This window comes from Ruditapes philippinarum, unplaced genomic scaffold (assembly GCF_026571515.1).
Source record: "Ruditapes philippinarum isolate M1 unplaced genomic scaffold, ASM2657151v2 ctg8860_1_1_1_1, whole genome shotgun sequence".
In the NCBI taxonomy this organism is placed as follows: domain Eukaryota; kingdom Metazoa; phylum Mollusca; class Bivalvia; order Venerida; family Veneridae; genus Ruditapes; species Ruditapes philippinarum.
This window is the reverse complement of record NW_026864933.1, coordinates 138005-153267: the sequence shown is the minus strand read 5'-3', so window position 1 is coordinate 153267 and position 15263 is coordinate 138005. Positions and strand designations below refer to the sequence as shown.

Sequence of the window (15263 nt, the reverse complement as noted above, 5' to 3'; positions counted from 1 at the left end):
CTAGACTTGCTAATTAATTTATTTATAATCAATTTGTTTACATACAAATTTATTAAGGAAGCAAATATGACAGTCACTAGACGGTTACATAATCAAAACTAAATGACATATATTATTTATGCCATGACGATCATAAAGATTAACTTTAAGTAGATCAAATATTAATGAATAGGCATGCATACAATTGAACATTACTGAAATGAATACTTTTCGTATGTAACATTCGTGATTCTACTCAGGTGCCGTTTATGCCTGAAATAATGCACTTAGTATATGTATGTAGATCTAGTGTACATGTATGTCTGCTGAAATGCATTACTTCTGAATTTTGAATATATAATAATCGGCTACGTATTGTGGTTTTTATGTTTGATAATTTCTCTGTAAAATTATGATATATCATTCACTGTTGTATTTTACTTATTTATTGAAAACCGTGTAGTTATAATAATGAATAATTGTGTGTAGGTGATAAAGTACTACCTTGTGTATAGATTGCATTAATCGTTTTCAATATGATATAGAAATTAAAAAATTAACTTAAGGTTTATAATAGATTTATTATAACTTCTTTACCCCAATTATATTTATAAAGATCTTTGATTGTCAATGATTATTTCATAATGATAGGGATATTGGTTGATTTCAATTTTTTGACAATTTTAGTAACCAAGGTTGTCTGACTGGTTAGTTTTCTTAATGCACATGAATGTCCCTTTTTTTTAAGGAGATACGAAAGCATTTATTGCAGCACTAGTATTATTTGTTCTGTAGGGTTATGAATTAAAAGCGTTGCAACTTGGATTCACCCTATGTAGTGTTACCTAGATTGAAATGAAAGCCTATTTAAAAAGATTGCGTGTTTGAATCCCAACAGGGACTTTTGAATCCACATGTCAGGAAGCTATCCAGCTACATGTAGCTTATGGAATGTCAGGTTCCTGAGGTTTTAAAGCTGGAAAGTTGCCATAAAAACATTACTGTGTTGGTGTGATGTAAAGATAAAAAAATGCTGGCCTGAGGTTGATGGTATATTTTAGATAATGTCAGGTTGTAATTATATTTTAATATAAGGTTGATATTATATATTTTAGAAACTATCAGGTTTTTGCGTATTTTACTGTCAGGTTGTTGTTATATTTGAGCCGTGTCATGACAAAACCAACATAATGCGTTTGCGACCAGCATGGATCCAGACCAGCCTGCGCATCTGCGCAGTCTGATCAGGATCCATGCTGTTCGCTATCAGTTTCTTTACTTGTTATAGGGTCTGTAAGCGAACAGCATGGATCCTGATCAGACTGCGCGGATGGGCAGGCTGGTCTGGATCCATGCTGGTCGCAAACCCATTATGTTGGTTTTGTCGTGACACGGCTCATTTTATATATTGTTAAGGTGTTGTTATATTCCAGATGCTGTCAAGTGACCACTATGAAGATAATGATTTTACCCTTCCAGGTGTGTTGTTTTATAAGTACATTCTAATCATGAATGTCATGTTTGATATTTGTTTAAAAGTTGAAATATTGATATTAACCCCGTGAATGTTTGCATACTGGGTAATCCCGGTATGCTCTACTTCAAGAACTAGGACTGTCCATTATTTGTTTAAAGTTAATAGGTCTACAATTGGCCACATTTTCCATAAGTATTTCAAATATTGATAAAAACTATACTTTCATGTTTTGATGTTGAAATCCCATAAATTTTGTTTGTACTGTTCTTTTAAACTAGCAGGCAAATTCATTATACTAATTAACAAGGTTAGCAGGTTAAAGGCATTTATGAAATGAAAACAGGAACCTTATGTATCTTTATCATTAAGTTTTTTTTTTTTTTATGTAGAATATGTAGATTCACATGATGATACAAATGCAGCGTTACGTGAACACATCTCTGACCCGATTATATTATGGTGGACACCGTTCACCGGAGATCCTGGCTCGTACAGGAAATGTGGTGAAAACACTTGCTACTTCACTGTTGATAAACATTATTACAGACATAAACAAACAAAGGTATCTACATGTATTTATTATTGTAATTTAAGGTATTACCACCCAAATGCATTACCTCAGCTTTGAAGAATATTCAAATAGGCTAGAACTACTGCTACATTAAAGATGAGGGCCGTGGGTTCAATCCCCAGAAGGGTCAATTTTTTTTTTTTTCTTTTAACATTATTTATGTATCTCTCATGTCCCATTTGGAAAGAAAAAAGTGTTTAATTTTGATTTCTTGGTATGTATTGGCTAAATTATGCTAAATCTAGTAATAAATACGGTACCTGATATTTTTAAAGTGTAATAAAATTAAAACTAGATGGTAAAAGTATTTCATATTTTACAAGATCAACCAATATACTTCTTTAAAAATTTAGGGAAACTATGAAAACAGACTCACATTTGGGTAAATTTTAAGGTTTTTTTAAATTAGGCTCCCTAAGTAGGAAAATGGTCAGACACGTGGTAAAAATGGTTGGGGTAGGGTAACATTTTTATACAGATTTCATAGATTTTAAGTAGAAACCATAATTTTGCTAATGTGGATTTTTAGCTAAATGGTCCTATTTGTTTCGTAACAAAAATTAATGGGAAAACATTTTTCATTAGAATGTAATTGCAGATTATTTAAAGGTTCTTCATTTCTAAAAAAGGGCCCTCATAACATCCTAGCTTGAGTTCAGAAAAGTGGCCATAACTTGATTTCCGTACGGTAAACTTTGTTTAAATTTTGCATACAGGTTTACTTTAAGGTATATATCTGACCTATGATGTCAATTTTTTAGTTCCTTATAGTGCCCATTAGCGTGGTAATACCTTAAAAGATCTGTGAAGAAAATATATTTATAGAAATACATGTATGATCTCAAAGAGACCATTTCATGACAAATTTCATATAAAATGAGTTCAATGAAAACAAACACTTTTCTTTAGCTTTCGATGTTTAATCTTATTCAGAAAAAAATGACATTTATAAAATAACACCATTTAACTTTATGCTAAACTTGAAAAAAATGAATTTTTTTTTTATGACATATTATATTTCACAAGTTCAAATAAAAAATTGATGAAAAAAAATAAATGAATTAAATTTCCTTTTTTTTCAAGTTTATTTTATCCAGTGCATTTTAATTACAAAAAAGCAAGACAGAATTCTGTCTGCTTAAGATAATATTGAGAGCATCAGATTAGTACTCCTGGGGTTACTGATTGATCCTGAAGCAAGAGATATTTCTCTATGATAATTGACTTCGGACATTTGGTCTCAATGCCATTTGGCTCTGTTGTTTTAGGTTGGAATTAGTCAATCACTTGCAGAGAAATTGTTGATTACTGTTTGCTTACCTAGGAAAGCGAGTAATGTGGATAAACTGCCACAACATGACCAAAAAAAAAAAAAAAGAGTAAAAATCAGAGTGAACAAAAAAAATCGGAAAGAAGACCAGTTGAAATCTTGGCCAAAAATTTTATTTTTTGAGCCAATGGCAACTTATTGTTGTAATAAATGAAACAAAAACTTTATAAAAATCTTTTATGTTTTCATTTGTTTATTTACGTAGGTATTAATGTTTTATGGGTCAGACCTGAATGTGAAACAGTTACCACTTCCTAGGGAATCTCATCATGAGTGGGCGCTGATGCACGAAGAATCTCCGAAAAATAATTACCTACTCGTGCAACCGGAATTCCTTCAGCTTTTCAACCATACTAGTACATTCAAGCGAGAGTCTGACTTCCCTCTCACGCTACAGTATGTGGAGAGTTTAGCGTGGCTCGAGAGTAGCAAATATCTCATACCAACAGCCGACAAGACAGCGCTGCAGACGGAACTTGCTCCGGTATTCTACGCACAGAGCGACTGTAATGTGCCATCAGATCGTGACAGTTTTGTTCAATCGTTTATGAAATATATGAAGGTAGACTCGTATGGGTCATGTATACACAACAGAGATCTTCCTACACAGTATGTATTTTATTTTTTTGTTTTGATGGTTGTCTTTGTCATATACTGTAGTGACTTGTATGCATTTAAATACTCCTAAAACATAAGAAGTCAGTGAAACTTTACAAATACAGTATAACATTATACCTACTATATGACATGCTAAGTTTCTTGCTTTTTGATACTACATGTATATTGTCATTCGAAAAGAAAAAACTGTAAAGGCATCCTCTCATATACATGTACAGTCAAACTTGTATTAAGCGACCGCGCAAGGGAAACACTCAAAATGGTCGCTTAATGAAACGGTCTCTTAAGAAAAAGCATGATATAAAAGTCAAAATTTACAAATGACATCTTTCTTATGCGGTGGGAATGTTTAACAACTTCATTTTTATATAAATGTTGAATAATTAGTACGCTCGATAATCTGTAAAAAATAACTTTCTGTTATTTATTTACAAAACAGTTTTGATCCATTACGTAGCGGCGTTGTCTAAAAACACAATTACTTGACAGGTAAAAGTGGTCGTTTAATGAAAAGATTGCTCTCAATTAGGTGACTAATTAGCGGTCGCTGGTCGCGTTGAGCAAAAGTCGCTTAATACATTAAAAACATAGAGAGAAAATGATCGGGGGGAATTTAAAGTGGTCGTTTTAGACAAAAGTCGCTTAATACACGTGGTCGCATGGGCAAGTTAGACTGTATGTGTATACATATGTATTTAAGTATATTTTTGTAGGAATAAAATATAAAATTTCAATAAGTTATTATTAAAAACTTTGTCTAGATGCAAAAAAAATATGATGAGGTCCTGATATATAGTAGTGTACAATTTAGAAAAGACCCATCAAAATCAGTGCCAGAGCTTAGAGTAATTTCTATACAACTTGCTCACAAAGATAATGCATAACTTAACTATATGTTATAGCAGAGCTTTCATTTCAGTGTACATGTATGAAGATTGTGATTAAAGAGTCAAGAAAATCAAGTCAATAGAATAAAAACATTGTTTACTAGTATTTGTTTTAGATCATGATCTTTACTCGATTGAGCTTAATCTGTATATTTACAGTTTAGTAAATCCACTGCCAGGCATGGAACATGAGGATTTCTTTCATCTACAGGCCAAGTACAAGTTCTCATTTGCGATGGAAAATGCTGTATGTGATGATTATGTTACGGAAAAATTATGGAGGCCGCTGATGTTAGGGTCTGTGCCTATAATTCATGGCTCACCTAAAATCAAGGTAAAATGCTGCCTTTCTAGCCCAAGATTAAAAATCTTCCTTTCTACTTGTGCTACCTGAAGGTTAAAGGTTAATAAAGGTGTCCCACAGGTTTGTCATGATGATTTGTTGTTAGACATGACTTTTTCAAATAATCTTATGTGGAAAATATTGGCAGTTGGTTGCTTGGAAAAAAAAGATGTGTAACAGATGTAACAGAAGCTAAGTGCTGAAAGTAGAATGTTGTAAACTAGAATTTAACAGTAACAACCAAACAAACATAAACATTTTATTGTCATGAAATTTAGATGTTAAAGTTAACTATTACACAAGCCTAAATTTGATTGAATTTTTCAAACTTTTAATATTGTTCAATTTTTACTTTCACAGGAACTTCTTCCAAACAACCATTCAGCTATTATAGTCAGTGATTTCAAATCTGAGAAGGAACTTGCAGAATATATAAAATACCTCAATAGTAACGATGAAGAATACAACAAATATTTACTGTGGAAAAAGACGGGTGTTACAAATGAACGCTTCCTTAAGATGATGAGGGAAAGATCATGGAGCATCGTAGAAACATGGAAAACTGGCAGAACAAATTTCGTAGAAGATTTTGAATGTTTCGTTTGCAATAGGGTGCATAAAAATTTAAGAAGAAAAGAAGACGGTAAAGAAGAATTGAAATTTGTTGCAGATCCATCGCATTTACAGTGTCCGATACCTGTTAAGTTTTCAACTGGTGGAGGAGTATTCGACTGGGAATATGAACACCAACAAATGGTAGAAATGGCACATGCCGTACGGTATTTTGTGGACAAAAATGTTAAAATGACTAAAGGCGATTTACATGCAAAAATGTCCGAACTTGCGCATCAAAGGAAAGGAGGCTGGTTTTAATGCTAGGTATCTTATCAATTTTAGTCAGCATTCTTACATATCAACTTAAGTTATTACAATGTATGCTTGAAAGATGTACACACAGTACTTGAATGGAAATTTGCGAGATGTCTACGCAACAGAATTGGTTTGATTTTATTATTTAAAAATATCATAATAGTAGCTCTATTACCTCAGTACAAACTATTTCATTATCATATTATAGTGAGCAATTTTATTTTTTCATGGATTATTCATTTTCAGGTGTTATATGAATAATGTAAATATTTTTTTCTTGAAGAAGGTGGATACCGTTTAAAGGATTGCTTTGTATAAGCTTAGAGATGAACATTTCAGCAAATTACCATTTTAGACTTCTCTGTTATAAGCTCACCAGAACCTAAGGTTCAGGGTGAGCTATAAGTATCAAAGGGGGATGCTCCGGTGTCCATCATCCACCGTCCATCGTCATGCGTCAACAATCGTCTTCTTCTCTGAAACTACTTGGCAGATTTACTTCAAATTTGGTGTGTAGCAGCCTTGTGACAGTCACACTTGAATTTGCTCATGTCATTTCATTTGGCCCCTTTTAGGGGTCAACAGAGCTAAAAATAGAAAAACTTTTAAACATCTTCTACTACAAAACTAATTGATGGATGATTACCAAACTTTGTCTGTAGAATTCTTAGAAAGTCTTTTATCAAGTTTGCTCATATTAAAGTGATTGGCGCCCCTATTAGGGGTCTCTATGGCTAAAAATAGAAAAACCTTTAGATGTCTTCTTCTACAGAACTAATGGATGGATGATCACCAAACTTTGTCTGTAGCATTACTGTTGGGAAAAGGCATAAAATGAAACAAACAAACACACAAACAAACAGACTGCTGGAAAGACACTGAAGAGACCTGTTTGGATTGTCTCCCTTGCCCTAGAGAAATACACAAAGTATATAAAAATTAATTAGGGTCCAGCTGCAAAAGGCTTATCAGCATGATAAATGACCAAAAAATCTCCAGCAATGACTCACATATAGTATCTAACACAAAGAGATTTCATATACATGTTTAATACAGAAAATCTGTGCAGGACAATTGCTGGAATATAATAGAATTTGGAATACTTTATGTTTCTATAATATACTTAGATCATAATTTTGAAACTCTTTTACTATATTGGAGTTTAAAATTGTGCAATATGGGTACACCTAAAGTAAGAAGGAGCTACAAAAATAATAAAGCAAAAAAAATCTCAGTTTAAGCCTGGTGAAAAACATGTAAAACATAATTATTGTCATGATCATTATAGTAGTGACTTACCTACTGAAACTGTTGAACAAGTAGTGAGACTTAGTCAGGCAGATGCCATTGATGTAAATCACATAAACCAGAAATAGCAAAAGTGATGATGATGATGATGATGACAGTGTAACTCTACCATACAAACTCGGACAAAAATCTGAAAATGAGATAATAAATGACCAAGTTGTAGAAAATGATGAATGTATTATTGTACATTTAGAAAATTTACGACAATTAGTGTCATTGGTTCGTCAGCAGCACTGCCAAAATCCGTCCGTTTCCCTAAAAATAGTGAGACGACATGGACTTTGTATAAAGCTATCAGTCCATTGCCAGAGCTGCCACTTTCAAAGTGATGCCACAGAAATGTCAAGGCGGATTCCGAGCAAGAGAGGGCCTGGAGCTGCCGAGTTGAATGACAGACTTGCTCTCCCGGTGGCGAAATCCGGAATAGGAATGGATGAGGTGTCACTTATTCCTACCTGTTTGAACATAAAAGCACCTTACTCATCACTCATTCAGAAGAAAGTGAATAAGATGTGCGACAAGGCAGAAGAGGCTGGAGAGGCCCAACTGTTGAAAAATCAGACTACCTTGGCCGTGTCCTGACGATGTCCGGAAAAAAGGGCGCTTACGCTTGTCGACCACAGGTGAGTGGCGAAAAAGCCAATCAAAGCTTTAGTGCAGTGATTGAACATAATACATCAAGGGGTCTTGTACTCTCACAGGCTATGGCTAATAAATTTTGCAAAAAGAGAGGCTGCAACCATTTAAAATGTTCAAAAACATACCCACAGCACGAGTCTATTGCATCTAGTGAAAAATTCTTATTAAATAAAAATTTGGACAAGATTAGAAAATTAAAAAAAATTGAATTAAATTCTATTACAACAGATGCAAGCGCGCAACTCGCAAAGACAATCAGAGACTACAAAACTGAGAAAAAAAAACTTAAACATTATACTTTCATTTTACCTTAAGGTATCACTCCACAGTAAATTTCAAGTTCTTGTCGTCAATGCCCATAAGTAATGTGTCTGATAATTCTGATTCCAAAATACACAACCTGGAAAAAGAAAACATGTTTTGTTGATAACATACAGGTCAAAACATTGCAAATCTATAATGAAATTATCCCATGTGCAATAGTCAGTCAGTAAAAAAAATTGCAATTCAATTCGTTAGAGCCCAAAATCTACTGTGTCACTATGAATAGTCACTATATCCAACAAATCCTCCCTGGCCATTCGAAGCTGTGGCTTCAGTTACTGTGCTACCATAGTCTATGCTCAAATTTGATATTAGAAAATATTGACAATTGATTTTTTCCTACACTGAAAAGCAGTTGTTTCTGGTGAGCGACGCAGGGCCATCATGGCCCTCTTGTCTTACTTTACCATCATTTCCTCTAGCAAGAAACACTGATTGCCTAGTACTGACTATTCTAGGAACAGATTTGAGAGTTTTTCTATAAGCTTATAGCTTCCTGAACTAAAATAAAATTCTGTAAAAACTAACCTTATCATCAGCATTGTGTACATGTATTATTTCCAGCATTTCTCATTATTTTACTCTGAAAATAAAATAACTTTTATCATTTTATCACTAATTGTTCAATAGATTTCTATGCAAACTATATTTTAAAATCGAAATGGTTTAACCAAGACTCTTATGAAATCCAGATTTTAATTTTCTCTAATGTTTGTGTATAGAATTTTTTTTAAATATATTATTTAATGTTCAAGGGGAGAAGAGACAGTTTTAAGCTTTAAACATAAAACTCCTGTTATGCAAACAATTTTTTGTGTTGATTGTGTTTTTGAATGTTTTATCTATTGTGTTTTTGAAAAGTTTCACTATTCTGTTTTTGAACGACTTCAGTTTCTTTGTAAGGAAGAATTATTATAACAATAAGATACAATTTTATCAATTTTCTATATTTACCTTAATTACTTGTAATCCCTTGTTATCATTTTCATGTATATTTGATATGGTCATTGAATTCCTGTTTCATTTGGAAGCTGTTAAATTAATTTGTATGTATGTAACTGACATTGTAATTATTCTGTATTTTTGTCAGTATCTGTTTTGTATATCATGACTCAAGGCTTAAGAGGAACTGCAGCTGGTCTTAGCATAGATTATAAAGATATTAAAGGATCGTTGTCTCCTTTGTTTTATAGATGTATATTAACTACCATATTGCTTTAATTCATTGATAAAATTATGTTGGCAGTATATAAGAATTTACAAATATATATTTACAATTTCATTTTGTGTCCTTAAAGCAGCATGCTTCCAAATTCCTACTAATTTTCATGAAAATCTTGAAAATGGTTTTTGAAGTACATGTAAAATATTGTGAAGTGAGCAAAGAAAGTAACTTCCACATTGCAAATGGGACAGCCACTTACAATCCATGTACTTTGAGCCAGTACTTTGGTATTCATAAAAAATACCAACATTCTCTGAAAGAGATAATTTGTAAATCTTGTTTATCGTACGTTCATGAAAGAACAATTTATAGGTGACACAAAATCGTCATTAAACTAGGTACATGCTACTAGAAATCCCTTGCTTCCTTACATCTGATCTAATCAGAACCTCACCACTAACCATGAAATGGTTGTCTGGTAAATGTTGAAATCTAATTAGAAACATTTAATGTGTATATTAGTTTAACAATTAGTATACTGGGGCCAAAAGTGATCAACCTTTGCCACCAGTATAAAGCCAGGTCAGCTTGCATATCTGTGTAGATTGGCTCGGCTTGAGCTAAAAGCTATCCGTCTTTGCCACCAGTTTAGATCCAGGTCAGCTTGCTTGGCCATGCAGACTGACCTGGTTGTATATTGTTATTATGTCAATTTTTGTACTCTGATATTGAAATTTGAAACGTTTAATGGACTGTTCCAAATTCAAAGCAAGGCAAATCTATTACACAAATTTAGCAGGTTAAGGGTAAAATTCAGTCATTTTATGTGCACAAAGTATATTGGTTTTAGATATAAAAATTATGTGTATTTTATATATTTAAATACAAAACATTTTATGTTTACTGTATATTATTTATTTAAGCCGTTACATTGCCGTAATGGAAGCTAAAAAACCTTTCCCATCAGTATAGTCAGGCAAGCCAGGTCGCATATTTTTGTGTTGCCTGACTAAGTGCTATACTTAAGTGTGTGGCCAACTTCCATATTTTCATCTTGATATCCCTAAATTTGATAATGGACTGTTCCAAAATGGAAGTTGGACAAGTTTATTTAGCATTTTCATGATGGTTAAGGCGTCACCTGCATAATAACTTATGTTTTACTTAGTATATTGATATACATGTATGATGTTGTATTGATAATTCCAAAATATGTTCAAACACAAAGGATCAAATGTTTTATTTTATGTATTATTTATACAGCGCAGAATCTGTGATTATATAAAACAAGTATATAATATTATTATTCCATTTATAACTTATGTTTGTGCTAATTTTTTGTTTTTTTGTTAATTAAATCTTAGCATGATATGTATTGCCAGGGCTCTCAAATTTAATCCTAGAAATGTGACTAAAAATAGAAGGATGATATACTATTTGTTTTAGAAATGTTCTTGAAAATATTTTTTATTTGTTTTAGAAATGTTCTTGAAAATATTTTTTCTTATACATCTTTTGATAAATAGATATTTTGTGAGTTTGCAATTAATTGTATGAAAATATGTAAAGGTTCAATTATGATCAAGATTAGATTTTTTTCTAGTTTTCTATGTCAATAACTGGTTTGGGTTCATTTTTTTTCAATTGACTATATTTGTGTTTGATAAGATTTTTTAGACATTTGTAGTGAACTAAATTATTAACATTGTTTGAGTTTGTTTCATAGAAGTGTTAAAGAATAACTTACTGTACATGATACTAACTCAATGTGTGTAATGTATTTTATATATTTATGATATGTATTGTTTTGTTTTGTTTTGTATCTTCAATAAACTGATATGTTTATATTTGTAATTGGTCCAACGCCACAAGTGTGGGTTAATAATAAAGCAAAGAACACAGGCGTGATTATGATTAAACCTTACTACATAGATTAATGTGATGGCTAGAAAATCACAGTATATGAGAGAGATGCTGACCAGTGAAGTAGAGCATGATCTAATGGTATTTTTCCAGAAGATTCTATAGACTAGTTCATTTAGAAGTAACATATAGTTGCATTTTCCTCTTCTTGAGAATTTGAAACTCTTATCAATTTGTTTATTTCTATTAAATATTTTTGATAATACTCAATAACAATAACATTTTCAAAAAGTGAAATAATGAATAAAATGTATTTAAGATTTAACTTAACAAAACAAACAAGCTTTATCATTGACTGAGAGAAAATATTTGAATTACAATAATCTGTGTGAATACAATAAATAATTGATGAAAGTTTATTCCCTTTCTTTTATTTTCTCAGTATCTCAAAGTTCTCTGTATTTGTTTATTTGTTAATCCATTTTCAATCATTCATCCATTTTTATAGCCCCTTTTTTATAAAATGGTGGTGTTGATCTAAATTTGGTGTAGTTTTTTCTTCCTATTTAAGGGGTGATGGGTTTTATTTGATTTTGATTATTTTTTATTTATGTTTTCTTTTATTCATAAGAAATAAGACTTTTCTTATTTGAAAAGAACTGAATAAATTTATTCATTGGTTTTACTTTTCAATTTTTTTTTTTCTTGTTACAGAACTTAAAAGAGATTTGTTTTAAAACACAATGGAACTTCTACAATTGAATTTTACATATTTAGGTTGTCTGTTATGAAGTAAAAGTCAAGCTATTATGATCATTATGTCATTGTTGCTGTCGTCATCATGCAAAACCTTTGATGTAGCCCATTATTCAAACATGTTAAAAGTTATCATGAAACTTGAAATACTTTCTTATCATGACAAGATGCAGTTGTTAGACAAGGGGCATAATTCTGAAAGCATTATTTTTGGAGTTATGCCCCTTTTTAACTTAGAATATTGTGTCAAAATTGGTTATTGATAGTAATTATCTTTTACAGATGAGCGTAAAACTGCATGTGGTGCTCTTGCTAAATAACTTATAATGGTAAAGAACAAAAAAAAGAATTTGAGCCGCACCATGACAAAACCAACATAATGGGTTTGCGACCAGCATGGATCCAGACCAGCCTGTGAATCCGCGCAGTCTGATCAGGATCCACGTTGTTTGCTATCAATTTCTGTTCTTGTAATAGGGTTTGTAAGCAAACAGCATGGATCCTGATCAGAATGTGCGGATGCGCAGGCTGGTCTGGATTCATGCTGGTCGCCTGGTCGCAAACACATTATGTTTGTTTTGTCATGACACGGCACATTTATGGTTATGACATTTTGATATTTTGCTCTACAAATATTTAATCTAAGTGAATGACTGATATATACATGTAGAAGTTGAAAAATGACATTCCATATGTTTTACACATGCATATATATTTTACTTTTCTTTTGTAACAGCACAGTTGTGTTGACATTGTTTAATGAAATATGTTATTAGTTAATGGTTAATGTGTTTAAAGCTATATATCTGCTGTGTGCAGTTTACAAAATTATTGTTTGAAATTTTGTATAAGAATTATTCTTACATACCTGTGTGAAAAAAAGATATATATTTACATAATTATTTCTGTAAAAGTGAATAGTGTATGCAGAAAATCATCCCCTTCTTGAAATAGCAGCATAATATTTTATTCCTGAACATTTTATTCTGTTACTTTCAATATTCATATGTTTTAAATGATAGAGGCATTATATGTGACTTTTTTTTTCACAAATCCACCATCAGGTTATGGAAAAAAAACCATCAATGTACCATGAGTATAATAGGTCACCATTTAAGACCTATGACTGTTACATGGATTTTGAAAGAATTACTTAGAAATTTTTTAATTATTCAGGCTCTTGTTTTACTATCAAACACTGTGAGTAGTCAAGCAAATCGTCCTACCGAAGCTCTTAGTTAATGTTTGAATATCAAGATGAAAAATTTTGTAAAAAGTAGGTGGCCTCCACATTATTGAGCCTGATCAAACTGCTCAGATTTGCAGGCTGGCCTGTTCTTGTTTCCAGCAGATAAAGGCTGTAAACAATCCAATTATAATCAACAGCTTTATAATGTTGTGTTTCATGTAACATGGCAGTAGATCTGAACTTTATTATGATAAACTCCACTTATAACAATATTAAGAGGACTGCCAAATTTATATTAGTATATCTGGATAAAGTTAAATATCCAAGAGGAACCAATTTGAAAACAACAGTCAGGACCTACGCAACAGCATTGTTTTAAGGAGTATATCTCTATATGAGTGATATCGTTTTAAGCAGTAAATCGTTAAAAGATATATTGTTTAAGACAGTATATTGTTATCAGCGATATTGTTCTATGTGGTATATTATTTTAAGTGGTATATTGTTATAAGCTATATTGTTCTAAGTGGAAAATTGGTATAAGCGATATTGTATTAAGTGGAGTTTACTGTATAATTATGCAGTATTTATTTAAGTTTGTCATTTTCCGATTTTATTGCTTATCATTTATGTATAGATTAAAACTAAGATTTTAGATGACCATATTTAATATTTTACTGTTAATACAGCTAATTTGTGATGTTTTTGTTTTGTAAATACTTACATGTTTTATTTGTTACAATTATAACAATGAACAATAAATGTCTAGATCTGAAATTACAATTTGTTGTTGTTGTTTTTGTTTTGCTTTTTAATTCATCCAGTAAAGCTGGAACATTTCCATTTGACCTATACAAACTGGCCCTGAATTTTCTGGCCTTTAAAAATTATTGGTATGCTTTGTTTATTTTCAAAAGATATTGAATTTTGATTAAGAAACATATGGGAATTTTCCTATATTATAATTAAAATCCAATAAAATATAATATTGTTTAAATGAGAAATTTGTATGTTTGCTTTTGTTTGAGCAAGTAAATATATGAAAAGTAGGCACTGGTCATTTAATTGAATTGTAAAATTTTTGAGTGTATATATTTCAAAGTAATAAAAAGTTAGGTTATTTAAGAACAGTTGCCTGAAAGTACCCGTAGACATATACAGAAGTAGTAAAATGTAGGCAACTTTCAAAGAAAAATAAAAGATGGGTAGGATTTTTTTACTATTGGTAAGTGTTTCTTTTATTTAGCATTAACTCAATATATTTTTGAATGACTTATATTTGTATTTGCTTTTAAAGAAATTTAAATGGATTAATTGACATACAATCTCAAAATAAATGCATTTTCATACAATCAAACAATGAAAGTCATTTTCAAACAATCCTAAAATTAATTTACATTTCACAGACTCTCAAAATGAATGTATTTTTCATACAATTTGAAAATGAATACATGTTAATACCACAATTAATGAAGTTTTTATATCATCTCAAAATGGATGTATTTTTCATACTATCTCAGAACAAATGTATTTTTTTCATATAGTCTCAAAATGAATGTATTTTTCATACAATCTAAAAACATAAATGTATTTGATTTTTATTACAGCTTGGTTTTCTCTTGGAGTTACTGTACAGCAGTAATGCAGGTATTTAAGTTTTCTAAATATAATTTAAAAAATGCATTTGAATAATGATTATTTAGTAGTATGAATATTAAATCCGGTGATTCAAGTTATTTTCTTCTTATTAAACATTTAAACTAAACACAACTTCAATTGGTTTACATCATATGGGTGTTTAATTATAAATTTGAATTTTACTATTTAAATGTCAAAATGAGATAAATTGGCAGAACCTATGCATAATTTATGCATTTAGTGGACAAATTTTGATTATGAATAACAAAATACACTGAAACATTTGAAAAAGATGCCTTCCCTTTA

The 15263-nt window shown here is 31.2% G+C and overlaps 1 protein-coding gene and 1 pseudogene across 1 annotated transcript; both read left to right on the top strand.

The window, feature by feature from the left end:
• The first annotated feature begins 1412 nt into the window (after positions 1 to 1412).
• On the top strand, positions 1413 to 6080 carry LOC132727333 (alpha-(1,3)-fucosyltransferase 10-like). The gene is made up of 5 exons (XM_060712768.1): positions 1413 to 1458; positions 1846 to 2018; positions 3563 to 3966; positions 5022 to 5196; positions 5566 to 6080. The coding sequence occupies exons 1-5, from the start codon at positions 1413 to 1415 to the stop codon at positions 6076 to 6078; spliced, it is 1311 nt and encodes a 436-aa protein (XP_060568751.1). The 3' UTR covers positions 6079 to 6080.
• Positions 6081 to 7722: 1642 nt separating this feature from the next.
• Positions 7723 to 9960, top strand: LOC132727329 (uncharacterized; annotated as a pseudogene).
• The last annotated feature ends 5303 nt before the right edge of the window (positions 9961 to 15263 follow it).

Bases quoted from the DNA above. Each gene is read 5' to 3' on its own strand.
- LOC132727333 (XM_060712768.1), top strand. From the start codon at position 1,413: ATGCTGTCAAGTGACCACTATGAAGATAATGATTTTACCCTTCCAG. The intron at 2,019-3,562 runs GTATCTACATGT...TTATTTACGTAG, and splicing joins ACAGACATAAACAAACAAAG to GTATTAATGTTTTATGGGTC. The intron at 5,197-5,565 runs GTAAAATGCTGC...TTACTTTCACAG, and splicing joins ATGGCTCACCTAAAATCAAG to GAACTTCTTCCAAACAACCA.